The following is a 17,030-nucleotide window of genomic DNA, read 5'->3' as shown; positions in this document are numbered from 1 at the left end:
TTTATGCATGGCTGCTGCTCAGAGCTCACACAGGTACCATAACTCACATGTTTCTGGCAATATTCCAGATGATTCTAATATGATGCATAAGTAGGATTTGTAACAAATTTCCAAGGAGAGTGTGTTGTAATATCATTAAAGAAATTTGTGAATGCAGTTCACGTTTACAACTAACGTGGAATGGAGAGAAAATTATATTTGTATACTGTTGGGTTTTTGAAAAAGCTTATTAGCAATCAAGCTAATAATAGAGTTACAATAGATAGATACAATACAACGATCCTGATCATTGAATCTTGTGGGTTGCAGCAGGGTGACATAGAAAACATGCAGGATGCTGGCCCTCGAGGACCGGAATTGCCCACCCCTGGCTTAGACTCTACTGTTTGTCTTTTTTTTAAGCGTTTTTTTGGAAAGCGAAGTTCCCAAGGCATCTTCTCATCCTGGTCTCTTCAGCTGCAATTACAATTGAGCTTTTAAAAGATGAATGTCTAGTGATTGTTAATCAAGATACATTTAAAGAAGGTCCACATAAGAGTACGCTATGTTCCCCTTCTCAGAAGTCCCCTCCAGCAGCGGAGGCCAATCAGTCTCAGCGCCAAATCTGGACAAGTTCATCAGGGCTTGCATACTACATTGTACAGCAAACTGATATGCATCAACTTCTGCACACAACAGTTGCTTAGGGAATAAAATAGTGTAATAAGGCACTTCTTGAATAGGTACACATCCTGTCCCACGGGTGAGATGGATTACTGAAGTGACCGCTGCTGTTGCATAAGAACTGTCAGATAATCATACTCAGCTCCTGGGCCCGTTATCAGATGGATAAGCAATGTTGCTTCCCCCCTGCTGAGGGAATTAGTCTATGGAAAAAGAAATGTCCACCGCTTGCTTGCATGTGCAACATGTGAAACAGTCCCTCTCAAAATCAACCTGTTATATAACAAGCTCTTTAGAAACGCTCTTTCTGCAACAGTATTGTTTTCGCTTTCATTTTTAATCATTAACATTATTAGATTTTTTTTTTCATTAAAGCGGAAGTCAACCCAAACATGTTTTTTTTCCAGGATATGTTCCCAGCAGGCTCATTAGTTGAAACACGGCATTCAGATTGATATTGCGTTTGTGGAATATGAATTAAGCAGCAAAATCCACCCCTTTTTAGTCATCTCCGGAGGCAGCCATTTTGTCATTTTTTTCTACTGAAAATGACACCACTACTACTCAGAGCTCAGGTAATGAGCAATCACGGCTCAGCTTCAGAAAACAGGTCAGGTTATCTGAGCCCTGAGTAATTGTGATGTCATTTTCAGTCGACAGAAGTGACAAAATGGCCACCCCCTGAGATGGCTGAAAACGGGTGGATTAACTCTTATTCCACAAATGCAATATTCATCATAATGCCATGTTTCAACTAGTGGGCTTGCATAGAACATATTCTTGAAAAAAATATATGTTTGGGTTGACTTCCACTTCAATTAAATAATATTGGATTCTTGCAGTCAATATCACTCAAAAAGCAAGCAAACAACATGGCTGAGATGCCATTGTATATCTTACTACCCACAGTTGAAACAAGGCATTCTGATTAATATTGCGTTAGTGAAATATGAGTTAAGCAGCAAATACACCCATTTGTAGCCATCTCAGTAGGCAGCCATTTTGTCACTGACAAAATGTCTGTGTACGTCCTTGAGCTGCAGTAATAATGTTCAGTTTTAATTCACACGAAGCCATTGTGGTTGTAGAATTGCACTCCATGATACTGAGAGCTGTTCCTAATATTGTCACTCTCAATTTATGAACCCACAAAATCAGAAGCAGACCTTATTATGCAGTCGGCCTACAAATTCCACCCCTGCAAACTATAGTTACAGTAGTAAACACCTTGTTATAAGGATATATTTTGCAAAGTGTAAATCAAAACTGAGCATTATTACTTTTATTTATGGCATACTATTTTACACATCTTTTGTGCTGGCAATCATTGTACTGTATTGTTTGTGTGTATCTAACGCTGGTGACCATCAGTAAACACGGTACGTATTTCCTTACGGTTGCTATGTATTTGAAAGGCGATATACATATTTGTGATGACGTATTGGGGGTGGTTGTCGAGGAGAGGCTGCAGACCACGCTTCTTTGGCAGGGAATCCTGCTCCGTAAGATTGTGATGGAGTCTGAGGTGAACGCTGAGCGGCGTGGCTGACGTGCGTGTGTGCGTCGGTGGAAATCTGCTCCACGGATTTGAGCGTCGGTGTTGAGAGGGGCAGCGCGGTGTAGGTGTGGACAGAGGGAGAGGGATAGAAAAGACACACGCACGTCTATATCGGGACATCCCCAGCTGTCCGCGGCAGAAACCTGACCAGGTGGCTCCTCAGCTCATGGGCGCGTCACGACGCACAGAGCCTACAACAGCTTGCCTCTCACGCTAATCGCCACCTCGATGACGGCAGCGGCGCGCGAAAAACCTGGAGTGCGGTTCTTTTTTCTTCAGTTTCTACGGGACTCAAGCACTCATCACTAAGACTCGGACAGCGCAGTGGTTTCTGCCACGAGACACTCCTAACTGAGTTGGATACGATGACTGTTTTTGCCTGGATTCTATAAAGTCTCTCGTGTCAAGTCATTTTTCAGACTCACACTTTAATCATGTTGCCAGAGATAAATAAGGTGAGGAAACTTGTTTAACACTCAGCATATAGTGATCGAATTGTACTTGCATGTATTCCGTCAAATGTTTATTATTACAAGGTGATCTAAATTGTGTTAGCTATGCTAACGTTCTCTACCAGTCCCAATGCCAAATCGAATAATTCCTGGATAATTGTATCAGAAATTATAATTATAATTATATTATAATTATAAAACAAAATACGTTCCAAACATAATAAACTTACCAACATTTATTTATTTTGTACAGTTAAATAAATGTGTGTGTATATATATATATATATATATATATATATATATATATATATATATATATATATATATATATATATATATATATATATATATATATATATATATTCGCAGAGAATGCTGCCTCGGTACAATTTTGGGAAAGCCCCGCGATGTGTTTGTTATGATAGCATAATGTCAATTCCTCATCCACAAATTCCACATAAATGTAATTCCATAATTCGCCTGTCTTCTGACCACTTATTTGTTCTGCAAAATCGGATCCCCTTGTATTTCAATTGCTGGTTCAAGCATCGGTGTTCTGCAGTTGATATGGCAAAGTTCAAAAAGTGATAGATTTAAATATGACTTTGCCTTTGCTCCATTGGTTGACCCTCTGACCAAGTAACCGGAGAGGCCCACACGAAGGCAAAGCTTCCCTTATGCACCGTCCATTGGTGATTTTGAATTCTTTTACCCACAAAATATGGCAACATGGTTTAATTTGATTCTCAATTCTTGAGTTTAGATCAGTAACCTTTTTTAAAATAAGGCACATATAACTAGTTTATGTCAGAAACATCTTATGTCACACCACCAAACAAACTTCCTCCAAAAAGTCAATACTCATTACACACAGGTTAATTATATACTGTAACTTTTGCCTGTGGAAAAGCATTTTGTTGTTCTGCCTCTAACTACATGTTGCTGGCATATATCGATGAACAAAAACTTTTTTTTCCTAGTCAATAGATACATTTGAGACCAGTTAAATGACACCGGATAATAGTCTGTGGTATTCGCAATGACATTGATGTGCTGCAACACACTGGCTGGGAATGACTTTCTTAGTGTGCAAACAAAGAAAACACAAGGACCATGCACGGTCTGTTGAATCAGTCAAGATAGAAAATGTTGAGTTTTGGGTTTCCAATGGAGAAAGTCAAATGAGATTAGATTTACATGTAAAAATGAATGAGTTGTTTCTTAAAACTCTAAAACATTGACAGTATTTGCTAAGTAAGTTGGCATCTGGTCATGTGACGTCATAGGGCTTCCACAAGCTCAACACTCATTAGTCAGCTGATCCATCAAGGTGTTATTTTTTTATTTTATTTTTTTACGGCAGCTCGCCACAGTGACCTACATGCCCCCTGCTTCAGATTGTAACACGACGACAGTGAAGAGTACCCCGCGGTGCTATCCGTCCTACCAAATGAATGGCTTTAATGGGGGGACTCAAGTTATCAGGCCCATTGAGGATCTTGTTTACTTTGTCATCCATTCTTAAATCGTTCATACAGCACCGATGATTCTTTTGGAAATCATTTGTTGTTACGTTTGCCTAACAAACACAGAACAAGCTTTAGATTATAGCTTGTGTTTTTATCCTGGTCAGCATGGCTGTTCCACCTCTCCCTCCCAACTCTGAGCAGGTAGAGTGATCAGCATGTACTACATCTTCAAATGAGGTTAAGCTTTATTTCACCATTATGGAGTCAACACAGGCTCACACACTGATTAAAAAGGCACGTGCTAGCCAGATTGGTGGCAAAGGGGATTCATTCCAAATACCCCAGTTCCTTTTTATAGAATGTGAAAGAATTGCTTCTCTTGAACACACTCAGGCATGCACGTGTACAGCCACTGGCAGGCACATGGATGTGCACATTTTCAGACAGGAGGGAAAAGTGCAGCATATGAGAGAGATTGGTTGTTGCTGGGTTTTTACGGAAGTGATATATTTTTAGATCTCAGTGCATTATTTTTGGTAGCATGGCTGCAATCTTGCTCGCTGCCTGCAGCGAGCGTGTGCGTGCGTGCATGAGTGTGTTGTGTGTGTGTGTGTGTGTGTGTGTGAGTGACTAGAGAATGAATATGAGAAGTAATTTCCACAGGACTGCTTTTATCTTTACAGGTGTTAAAGGATTCCTAAATCTGACATTGTGTGTCATTTTCTAATTCTCTGTTACCCCATTTCCATTGTGCCACAAATGAATAGCAGTAGATATGCTTTCACCGTTTAGTTGTGTACTTTAAACATTATAATTCCTCCCCCAGACGTCACGCCCAGAGGCCTTCCCTCACAGACAGCAAGCTGAGGGCAGTCGTCTTGGGACCAACCGATCCTGCTTACAGGTCAGATTTGCTGCAGCAACTTCAAAATTCTTGCACACTATGGGCCTGAATTCCTTAAAGTGGGAATCAACCCAAACATATTTTTTTCAAGAATATGCTCCCAGCAGGCCCACTAGTTGAAACACAGCATTCTGATTAATAGTGCGTTTGTGGAATATGAGTTAAGCAGCAAAATCCACCCCTTTTTAGCCCTCTCTTGTGGGCGGCCATTTTGTCACTTCTGTCCACTGAAAATGACATCATAAACGCTCAGGTTCAGATAATGACCAATTACAGCTCACCTGTTTTCTGAAGCTGAGCCATGATTGGTCATTACATGAGCCCTCAGCGTTTATGATGTCATTTTCAATCAACAGAAGTGACAAAATGGCCGCCCCCAGATATGGCTAAAAACGGGTGGATTAATTCTTATTCCACAAGACCAATATTAATCAGAATGCTTTGTTTCAACTAGTGGACTTGCATAAAACATCCATCCATCTATCATCTATACCGCTTATCCTCACAAGGGTCGCGGGGAATGCTGGAGCCTATCCCAGCAGTCTTCGGGCAGAAGGCGGGGGACACCATGAATTGGTTGCCAGCCAATCGCAGGGCAGAGACAAAACAAACATCCGCACTCACAATCACACCTAGGGGAAATTTAGAGTGTCCAATTAACCTACCATGCATGTTTTTGGAATGTGGGAGGAAACCGGAGTACCCGGAGAAAACCTACGCAGGCACGAGAACATGCAAACTCCACACCGAAAGGCTGGGGCCGGGATCGAACCCACGACCTCTGAACTGTGAGGCGGATGTGCTAACCAGTCAATCACCGTGCTGCCATAAAATAAAAATTAAAACTAGATATTTTTTTTTTTTTTTATGCATAAAACATATTCTTGAAAAATAAATGCTTGGGTTGACTTCAGCTTTAAGGTTTGCACATGCAAAACAGGGGGCAAACTTGATTGCGCATGAAGCCAATTGGGAAGCTGATCTATTTACCGGGCGCCAAATGCACAAAATTGCTGTGCATTTCATTTTATGGTTTCTGGGAAGATTACAAGAATACAAGCATGTAAGGATGCAAATACATTAATTTAGCAAGCACGTTATTTATCAAAGCTGAGATGAATTGTGATGGCTTATATAACATGTCTTTCTGTTACTGTAAACATTTTTGAAAGGCTAGAAACCAAAATTACATCATCTATTCAGCAATGCAGTTTCGGTAATTCTAAATGATACCTGTGACGAAACTTATTTCAGCTCTAGATTTGTTTGTGACTCTGACTCTGGCTGACGACTTTGGGCCAGAGTAGTTTTTCAGCTGTGCTGTGACTGCAGTCCCAAGTTTTAAATGCAAAGTTATTCAGGATGGACGCTCGGGCCAAGTTAAATCAAACAAAGAATTTATGCAGTTACTGCCATCACCAAAATGATCAAATCGATGATATATTTTCTTTGTCAGTAATTAGTTTGTTTGTCTTCAACTAACATTTCTAATTCCATCACTTTCTGCCTGCAGTCCCCTCTGAAATCTTCAGTTGTGAAAACCATCAGCACTACCTAAAGCGCAAAATCCTCTTTTAAATATCGCATTGTCGCCACCACTTCTACACCTGTTGTCAAAAGCGCACGCAGGCTGTTTGAGTGAAAATGCAATTAAGCACCTGGGATCTTGGTAAATCAGTCTCTGTGTGAGCCAAGGTATTGGGACAATAGCCAATACAACAGCAGAAAATGAAAAACAGCAAAGTGCTGGTATTCAATGTCTCCTCTCATTCCAAAGGTGTTTGATGGAGACGAGTGAAGCTATTTTAGCCATGTATTGTACTAGCTGTACTTCTATTTCTATTGTCAACTAGGATGGCAAAGAAACACTTTCTGATAAATTACTTTCAGAAACTTTTCATGACAAGGTTTGCTGTGGAATTTTGAAATATTGGTTGGACAGTTGCTATTGGAATTAATAAGTATTCATTGTAGAACGCCATGTTTTTGGTTGTATTTTTGAATAGTATTTTAATCATGCTTACACTGAACAAAGAAAAAGAATAACTGTTTAATAATAGAATGTTTCACTGCATTTGGGGCCCAAATTTGCATACATGTTTGAGGGAATTAGCTCCAAGGTGGGTTGGGTTTCACCCAAAAACAAAACAATCTTCTATTTTACATTAATTTGTCGTTTGAACATGTCCATTAATTCCAGTAAATAGCTTTATATTTGTATTAATTCCCATTTGAAGTTTCTGACTATGAAAATTCCCAGATTAACATACAAAAATTATGTTTATTTGACGCTAGATTTAAAAACAAAAAATGCATACGCATCTTTTTTTCACAGCAAACACAAACCACAAGTTCACAGATTTTACTCATATTTCTTAATTAATATCACTGCATGCACAGCGCACATTTGCCTGTAGCCTATATTCTGTATGTAATTACATTAAGAATGCATCACATTTTTTCTTTGGTAAAAAAATGTCTGACAGCATGCCCTCCAGGCTATTTATTTCATATGCCATAGCCGATGGTGGCAGGTGGCAGCAATTTAATTCTATCTTTGCGCATCATAAATAACTGCAACAGCAGCAGAATTGAATGTGAGCAGAAACATCCCATCAAGTGTGCAGATTGATCACATCGGTAATACTTTTTGGTGATGTGTTTTATTCATACCTCATGTAAGAAAAATGTTATTCTAATTGACTTAACTTGACGTATTTGTGGAATGGCAGCTAACAGAATAAAGGCATGTCCTAAATTCACTCTGAAATATCCCCGTGATACTGATACAGCACTTTACGATATCTTATTCTTCCCAGCGGGCTTGGCATTGGACAGGGGTTTAATTTGACCCATCAGGCTCTCAGAGTATGCCTTATGGCAGCCAGAGAGGAGCAGGTTGCCGCTCTTCTCCCCCGCAAAGAGCCCAGACACAGCACCATGACCTGGCTTAGTCAGGAACCTAGAGGACTTTGTCCCCATTACCCTTGGTAACTCCAGCCTCTCTCTGCTGGGGGTTCTGATCACCTGAGCCTCAAACAAAAAAAGCGATCGGCCCAACACAAAGACATACGGATGAAAGGGTCTGTGACAGGCGTGTAAGGACAGTGTAAGAAAGATATCATTCATTTATAGGTCACACTCGCTGACCCACTCTACTTCTTTCGTGTTTACAACTGTGCCGTGTTTGATGAATCGGTACATATTCAGTGTGGATATAGTTATTTATTTTTGACCTTACTCCGTCTGTCTTGTCAGCTGTAGAGGTGCATGAGCAAGAAAAAACAGCACATCACGTGACCCAATTCAATTCAATTACTGTAAAACGTATTCATTTTCAGCCATTTTTCTTTTTTGTGTTATTTGTTTTAGTTTGCATTTAATCATATAGTGAAGTTAGTAGTATTTTTTTTTTCACTTACAGAAGATTGGCCCAGGAGTAGGAACTTTGCCTCAACTCGAGCCTCCAGTGGTCCAGGTGGTTGTCAGCAATGCCAAGAACCAGCAGCAGCAGCAGTCCGACCACATCCTGCCCCAAATCGTCAATCCGGGAATCCAGAACCACAATCAAACAAACACAGTAAGGATCTCATAAATTCAGCTTTCACTGCAGTCTCATTATGTTTCTGCTAAGGGAAAAAAGGCTTATTCATTTTAAATGCTGTTGTTGATAATATTATTCAAAGCAAGGTGACTGATTTAGGTCCTGTACAGACAGTGTATGATTTCTGTGTAACATCTTGAAGGTCACTGTGTTGTCAATAGTCATAGACATGTACCTGTAGGCTCTTTTAATAGCTTACTGTGGATGAGTAAAATGACACCGTGCTGAAATCTGAATGTCCATGAACAGATTGAGAGGCCTAAACCCGCTCAGCAGTTCACCATGCGATTTGGTGCAGCCATGGATAAAATATCAGTGTCCCGCAACAACAAACTCTTCACTAAGAGGCTGAACAAAGAAATGGCGCCCGAGGGTCGAAGGTTACCAATGTCTCCCACAGGTATGTTTTCATGGCGCACAGAAAGACCTCACATACTCAAAGTAAACGTGTTCATTGACTCATAGTAAAGGATTGCAAATCTGCATCACAGGCACTTGTTCACCCTCCTCTGCTCGTTGATCAATATGATAAAATGACTCATCTGGTCCTCCTCCTCTTTCAATCTGCTAACAGACTCAGTCAACAATTTCCAAGATCGTCTGACTGAGTTTGAGAAGGAGGAAATCATGGACTACGCAGAGATCTGGTTCCTCGGGCTGGGCTCTCAGAAGATCGAGGGTTCCCAAGCTGTGCCGCAAAACTGCGGATATGATGACGAGCATGGGAGCTACATCAGGGTAATTTTATGATACTACCACATGATGCTCCTTTCTTTACCTTCAATAAATGGCCTATTAAAACAGTCTTTCAAAAACATGTCCAGAATGTGAGTACTTTTGGTCAGTGCCAGAAATGATTTCCAAACATTGTTGCAGATATTCATGGTTGGCGAAGCACGCTTTGAATTGGTCTTTTGCTTGTATCTGGGGTTGGTTTAAGTATGAAGCTATCACAGCTTCCAGTTATCTGGGAATGTGTTCTGAGAGGTAATCGCTGTACCATAATTGATCCTTAATGTGTTTGAAGGGCTTAAAGTCAGATGTCTAAAAGCTCTACTACACTAGACTCATCAGGGTTCTACATTAACAATGAAAAGTTCATTTTCTATGCAAAGTATAGTACTGTAGTTCAAAGTTCAGCTCACAAATTTTAAAAAGAAATACCGGTAGTTCAGTTCATAGTTCAGAATTCCACATTTTGAACTAAGTTCAGCATTCGAAAAATGAATTAATTCATAGTTCGTTTTATTTTTATCAATATGTCACTGCAAATTGTTATTTCATTTTTTTGATGAGAATTTTAAACAAAAACATGACTGCAGTCCTTAATATACAGGCACAAATACAATATGATGTATTGTAACCAGCCTTATGAAATTAGCCATCACTGCAGCCGTGTGCCTTGGCACACTCGACGGTAAACAATTTTCAAATATTTTCAATGTTACAGTATTTTCTTTTAAAATGTACTTACATTTTATTGTTTTCGCGGTAAATCATTAACATTTTGGCTTTTTATAGTAAAAATAAAAGTTTTTACACTTTCTCTGCAAATTGACGGTATTTTGTTGTATTTTTAACTGACTTTTTTGATAGTAAACACTGTACATTTCATACATAAATACACTGACATTAACGAGTTCTTACTTTAAATTTACTGATAAATATTTTGAGTTTTACCCTCTTAAATTGATCAATCATCATTGATCTTTTTACTGTGCAGCAAACATTCTTTAAAAATGGCTTGAAAAAGACATAAAGCCCCATGCATGACTGTCAAATGTTAAATATTCTGTTTATACTGAAAAAAAAAAGAATCATGCAAAAAATAAAGTAACTACACAGAAGTAATATTTACTTAAAGGCTTAAATAATACAGTATAAAGACGCTGAATGTCAAATGATCATTGCAACTTATCGTATTATATCATAAATATTCCGGGCAAGTGCCCGTTCTGGCAGAGCCACCACAACGTAGCTCATGGGGGCTGGGCAGGGCCACCACCCAAAAAGGCTTAGGACTGCTCAAAAATTGTGTACTTTTTACACTTTTTCTGATCAGCACAACAGAAAATGACATTTCCCAAAATATTTGCACAATTTTGTCAATGTGTAATCAACCATAAATGTCTTGGTGAAATGAAGAATTAAGATTTGGAGGAACTGAGCAGTGTCGCCTAGCACCATCTGTATGTAATATAAGTCTATCATTACATTAATATCCAAACAATACTGTACACTAACAGGTTTTCTGACATTAGGAGTCAAAGTACAAATTATGTCAGTTGTTTTTATGAATTTGTGTCAATATCAGGGTGCTATTACTGTATAATTACACAGTAAATATGCTTTTTTTGTTGTTGCAGGTGCTGCACGACCACATCGCCTACAGATTTGAAGTTCTTGAAGTGATTGGCAAAGGCTCCTTTGGGCAGGTTCTGAAATGCTTGGACCACAAGACGAACGAACTTGTGGCTGTTAAAATGATACGCAACAAGAAGAGGTGCAGAGTTGGGAAAATCTTTTTTGCTTTTGAAGAGAGTAGACAGTGGTAAACATGTGGTAAATAACATATTATTTGGTCTCCAGGTTTCATCACCAAGCTTTAGTTGAGCTGAAGATCCTGGATGTGATAAAGAGGAAAGACAAAGACAACCTTCACAACGTCATCCACATGAAGGAGTACTTCTACTTCCGAAATCACCTCTGCATCTCATTTGAGCTTCTTGGGTTGGTACATTGCCCAGCATCCACAAAAATGGGTCTAATTACGTTTAATCACTCTTGAATTTAGCAAGATGGTATCGCATAGATTTCAATGTGTGATTTCAAGGGATCATGCGTTACATGATTATTGTGCACCATAGGCACAGTTTTGTGTACCTTTAAATGGGCCACCTTTAGCGGACGTCTTGGACTGTCACCTTGTCTTACATTACTGTCACCAAATACTTTAGTTAAGGCCTTGATTAGAGCCCTATCTCTTACCCCTTCTTGCTTGATGGTGTCGAGGCTCCAATTACACCATCCATAGAGCAGCTCATCACAGACAACAGGAGAACAATGCTGGCACAATCGAGTGGGGGGGAGGCTCGACAAAACTATAAAGTGTGTAAAAATGTCCAAAACTTTAATAAAGGGACCAAAAAAAAAGTCATTTGTGACCTTGATGTAAATACAACTCCAACTTACCAAATTGCAATGGTTTATTTCTCTTGTCAGGGTGAACTTGTATGAGCTCATCAAAAAGAACAACTTCCAGGGCTTCAGTGTGGCTCTCATCCGTCGCTTTACCCATGCTCTGCTCAGGTGCCTGCAGATGCTCCACAGAGAGAAGATCATACACTGCGACCTCAAGCCGGTATTGATTTGTGCAGAATTCTTATCTAGTTTAGTACAGAATGTAAAACTGGAGTATAAATACAACAAAGACAAAATTAAATTACACTCTAAAAACACTTGGGTTAAAAATAACACAATTTTGGGTAATAAATGGACCGATCCACTACTTGGGTCGTCAATTTGACCCAACTTCCTGGGTTGTTTCCCCCCAAAATGGGGCTATTTTGTACAAAACAATGCAAGAATGTGGGTCAAATTGACCCAATTAGCGGATCGGTCCATTTTTTACCCAAAAAGCTTGTTATTTTTAACCCAGCTGTTTTTAGAGTGTATAGCTACCTTTTAAGGTGCCCTGCTCAGCATTGGCTGTGAAAATAATGTAATAGTAGAACATCTGTTCCATCTTGTGGACCTGTATAGTATTACAACGGGGCTGCGGAAAGAGGAACTAAACTAAAGAGGTTTTCTTCAACAGGAGAATATCCTATTGTCTCAGAGAGGACCAGGGAACATCAAGGTGGTTGATTTTGGATCAAGTTGTTACGAACAACAAAGAGGTGAGAGCACGTGACTGCATGTTAGCTTTATCTGTGCCGAATTGCACTGACTGGACACATCTTTTATTGTGCGATACAAAATGTGTCTCAAAAATCAGACTTCAGAAATCTAAAATACAAATAATAATACTATAAATATGAATACAGAGAATACCTGGAACAAAACCTTTCAAGAAAAACAAGCTTGTGCAGTTTATTATCTTTGCAAAGAGGACAGATCACAGAGACGGTGTCAAGTAGTACATATGTTGATATCTGACACAGAGGAGGAGGTCCCAACCAAACATAATTCCCTTTATACACCACACAGATCCAAAGGGATCAAGGCACATAACATCATACGAATACACAAAACCAACAAGACTTTTTATGTAGACTTTCAATCTTTTCAAGATGCGGCCAGGTTCTATTCAGACATACCGTATGCTACTCACCTCCTTGTAATATAATGAAAGTATGAATGATTTTAAATAATGTAATGATTTCCACAACAAACAGAAGTGGAACTCACAGAGTAACTCATTATATCTTCATATAATCCAGTAATTGTGTGTTAATCAATAGATTGGAAGACAAAACACCTAAAATACAATAACAATGTAACTCAAGAAGATAAAACTTAAAGGAACAACCGCTTCTTCAGCCGAACTCAAAGTATGAGCTGGTAAAGTAAATTGGAGCTCTCCTCACCTCCTCCGTTGTAGTGTACACCTACATCCAGAGCCGCTTCTACCGTTCCCCTGAGGTCATCCTGGGTCACCCCTACAGCATGGCCATTGACATGTGGAGTCTGGGCTGCATCCTGGCTGAGCTCTACACCGGGTACCCTCTCTTCCCTGGGGAGAGTGAAGTGGAGCAGATCGCATGTATCATGGAGGTGTGCATGTGATTAATCGTTCTCTCACATGTGCTGTAAATGAATGCTTCTGCTTCTTCTGGTTATGTTGTAGTGTTGGATTCAATACACCAAAGTGTCCTAATTCCCTTTTGTTTGCAGCTTCTTGGAATGCCTCCAAATGATTTTGTTCAGTCTGCATCCAGGAGGAGGTTGTTCTTTGGTAAGAAGTCATTCTCACCCTCTTTGTGTCACATTTTTGTGATGATTATACAAAAAGCTGCCGCTCGAGTTTATTAGATGCTATATGGGCAGTAGCTTTACTAACTTATAGGATGTGGCTAACGATAAGGCCGTTCCGCCAGCCAATTGAAAAAAAAAAGTCACAAAAGCCGTTTTCTTATCTTGTTGTGGTTCTGCGTTTCCATGTATTTAAATGCATATTCGTGCTTGTAGATAACACTGTTAAAAAAAAAAAGTCAGTTTCATGAGTGTAATGTAACAACAGCTCTAAATAACTACTCGGTTTGTATTGATGTTCAGACTCAAAAGGAAATCCCAGAAACACCACGAATAGTAAGGGGAAGAAACGGAGACCCAATTCCAAGGAGCTGTCAACTACACTGAAGACAAACGATGTTTTATTCTTAGACTTCATCACACGCTGCCTCACGTATGTTCATGCTCCAGTTCTGCTTCCGTTTCAAAATAGGCACCACTTCAATTTCGTTGCTCTAAAAACACCCTTTTCTGATCCCCTGTGCCTTTCAGTTGGGATCCAACTAAACGAATGACACCAGATGAGGGTTTGCAGCATGACTGGATCCTGGAGGGGAATTTCAACAAGGTGAAGTCCAGAACCAAACCATCAGGGAAGAAGCCTACAGAAAGTGTGACTGCCACAGAGAGAAATGGTGAATACAATTACAGCAAACAAGTGGAACCGCTAAAATCTGCTTGAGGACTATTATAATGGAAACAGTTTGAATCTGGAATAGATTGTTGTTATTTCTATTATTTAAGGGATGAATGTTTCAAAATCCGAACAAGGGTGTTGACCAGCATCCTGGGAACAGATTGTATTCGATCGCAGAAGTTCCACTGTTATAAGTTTATCAAGAATATGATAAGCAATTTTCCACATGTCATGTTGACTGCACACATGCCTCATAAAGCATCCCCGCTTTCTTTTGGTGGTACAGCTGAGAGGTTCAGCTCCGAAGAAAACATCGACCATGACAAGTTGAAGAGACACAGTTCTGACACAAAGACGAGCCCCGGTGAGCGTCTGCGGCCTATCGGGGCTTCTGCGGAAGACGCGGTGTGCGAGAGTGAGGATTCCAAGCTTCAGGATGGCGGTCTAGAGAGGTCTGTTCACATCGTCATTAAACCTCAGGAGGAAGAGGCCCCCGCGCCCTCTCAGCGTTTGCCTCCTAACATGTAAGAGTCGAGGAGAGCTGTGCTGAGTTCAAGAAAAATGGGAAACTGATGTGGGTGCTGAGATTTGCTCCTGCTTTTCCATTCATCAGTTAGGAATACAAACTAAAATGGTATTAGCCAAGCTTTCCTGCCGGGTGATGGTAACAGGTTGCTACAAACACTGCCATGTTGTTTGGTGTGAACTGAACATGACACCACATAAGTAGAAAAGACGATTCTAAGGAGAATGGCCGATCAATTGTGATTTGTCAGTAACAATATTTTAGAAGGTGATGTATAGAAAAGGGCGGCACGGTGGTCGACTGGTTAGCACGTCCGCCTCACAGTTCAGAGGTCGTGGGTTCGATCCCGGCTCCGGCCTCCCTGTGTGGAGTTTGCATGTTCTCCCCGTGCCTGCGTGGGTTTTCTCCGGGCACTCCGGTTTCCTCCCACATTCCAAAAAACATGCATGGTAAGTTGATTGGATACTCTAAATTGCCCCTAGGTGTGATTGTGAGTGCGGATGTTTGTCTCTGTGTGCCCTGCGATTGGCTGGCAACCAGTTCAGGGTGTCCCCCGCCTACTGCCCAAAGACAGCTGGGATAGGCTCCAGCACGCCCTGCGACCCTTGTGAGGAGAAGCGGTACAGATAATGGATGGATGGATGTATAGAAAAGTTGGCACTTCTGTTGTTTGTAATGTTTGTTGTTAGTCTTATGTGAACGCTCGGAGAATGTGGGTCAAACATTTTTTTGTTTTTTTGCGGTATCCACTGGGCATAGTGTCGGTTGGGTATTGAAATATCTGACCAAAGTTTATTTTGTGAGAGGAAAAAACGGCAATTTTTGCAAATGGCAAGAATATTCAAATTCTTTTTTTGTAGTTGTTACTTTTTATTCTCATTTTTCCTTTACAAGCTTTTTTGTTGCTTTTTATTCTAATTTTTCCTTTACAAGCTTTCTCACGTCAAACTTTTAAAGTGTGTGTGCAATACAGGCCAAGCCATAACTGTTTTGTATGCAGAGACACAATGTCATGTACATTTTAACTGGAGCACATGTACTGCTTATTAATGATTTTTATTTATTTGTTTTAGCAAATGTTTTGTATACAATTAGCAAAAACATGTGCTCGTCAACATTTATGTATTTGTGAATGAAGTTATTGGTATATTATGTCCAAATGTGTGTAGTACAGAATCCCCATTTATTGCTACTGTATGATAATACTTTGAATGTCTGTGTTATAATATTTTTACACTAGAAACAAAAAGACAAATATTAGTTTGTGCCTTGCAGTATTAGATATTTTGCACTTTACTGGTGTGTAGAAACTGTTGGATTCTTATACTTGTGCAGTAGAATAAGAAACCTCCCCGCTGTTGTCTAACAGTGCACAAATGCTTATTTATCTTAATGCAGATAATCTTTTGTCTTGAGTCAACACCAGTATGAAACGGGCAGTAATTTCCTATATTGACAATCAGGCCATCCATCCAAAATCATAATAGGACAGACGCAGAACATGACATGGGAAAAGTGAATAATTTTCATGTATGTCATGCCGAAATAAAATGTTGTTTAATATATTCGTGTCGATGAATTTGATGTCATTAGAATCTTTAGCGCTGTGGTTAGGGAGAACATACGATAGGAATATAGCAAGGTTTGAGCGGAACTTTATAAAGCACTTTAAGACAACCACCGCTGTATACATACATACATACAAATAAAATTAAGAAAAAGTCAGACATGCACTTGACAGATGCAGTGAGCTTCTTTTTTTTTTTGGTTTGAGCATGCCAGTAAACCAATTATTATGAGTAAGTAGTAACTCATTCAACATACATATTTACAAGTATTTTCACAGTCCAGACATTCAATTCCAGGAACTTATTATAGTTTTTTCCACATTTTTTTCAAACCGTAGTGTAAAGTAGGGTCTGAAAATGTCTGGTACCAGATGAGTTAATATTATTGAGCCAGGATTATAATGGTAATTCACCATTTCAAAAACAATCATGAGATACAATAGTTCAAAAGTTTTGCTGCCCCTAAGTGTGATTGTGAGTGTGGATGTTTGTTTGTCTCTGTGTGCCCTGCGATTGGCTGGCAACCAGTTGAGGGTGTACCCCGCTTACTGCCCAGAGACAGTTGGGATAGGCTCCAACACGCCTGCGACCCTTATGAGGATAAGCGGATTGGATAATGGATGGAGTGATTTTTAT

General features: G+C 39.8%; 1 protein-coding gene across 1 annotated transcript; it reads left to right on the top strand.

The window, feature by feature from the left end:
* The first annotated feature begins 2,131 nt into the window (after positions 1 to 2,131).
* On the top strand, positions 2,132 to 16,389 carry dyrk4 (dual-specificity tyrosine-(Y)-phosphorylation regulated kinase 4). The gene is made up of 14 exons (XM_086029649.1): positions 2,132 to 2,676; positions 4,969 to 5,046; positions 8,471 to 8,626; positions 8,900 to 9,050; positions 9,225 to 9,388; positions 11,017 to 11,153; positions 11,240 to 11,380; positions 11,873 to 12,011; positions 12,468 to 12,549; positions 13,254 to 13,426; positions 13,547 to 13,607; positions 13,928 to 14,057; positions 14,156 to 14,298; positions 14,587 to 16,389. The coding sequence occupies exons 1-14, from the start codon at positions 2,656 to 2,658 to the stop codon at positions 14,826 to 14,828; spliced, it is 1,818 nt and encodes a 605-aa protein (XP_085885775.1). The 5' UTR covers positions 2,132 to 2,655; the 3' UTR covers positions 14,829 to 16,389.
* The last annotated feature ends 641 nt before the right edge of the window (positions 16,390 to 17,030 follow it).

Source organism: Filicampus tigris, chromosome 4 (assembly GCF_054856515.1).
Source record: "Filicampus tigris isolate MCC_2025a chromosome 4, RoL_Ftig_1.0, whole genome shotgun sequence".
NCBI classification, from domain to species: Eukaryota; Metazoa; Chordata; class Actinopteri; order Syngnathiformes; family Syngnathidae; genus Filicampus; species Filicampus tigris.
Note: the sequence above shows the minus strand (reverse complement) of the source record. Positions and strands in the feature narration are given on the sequence as shown.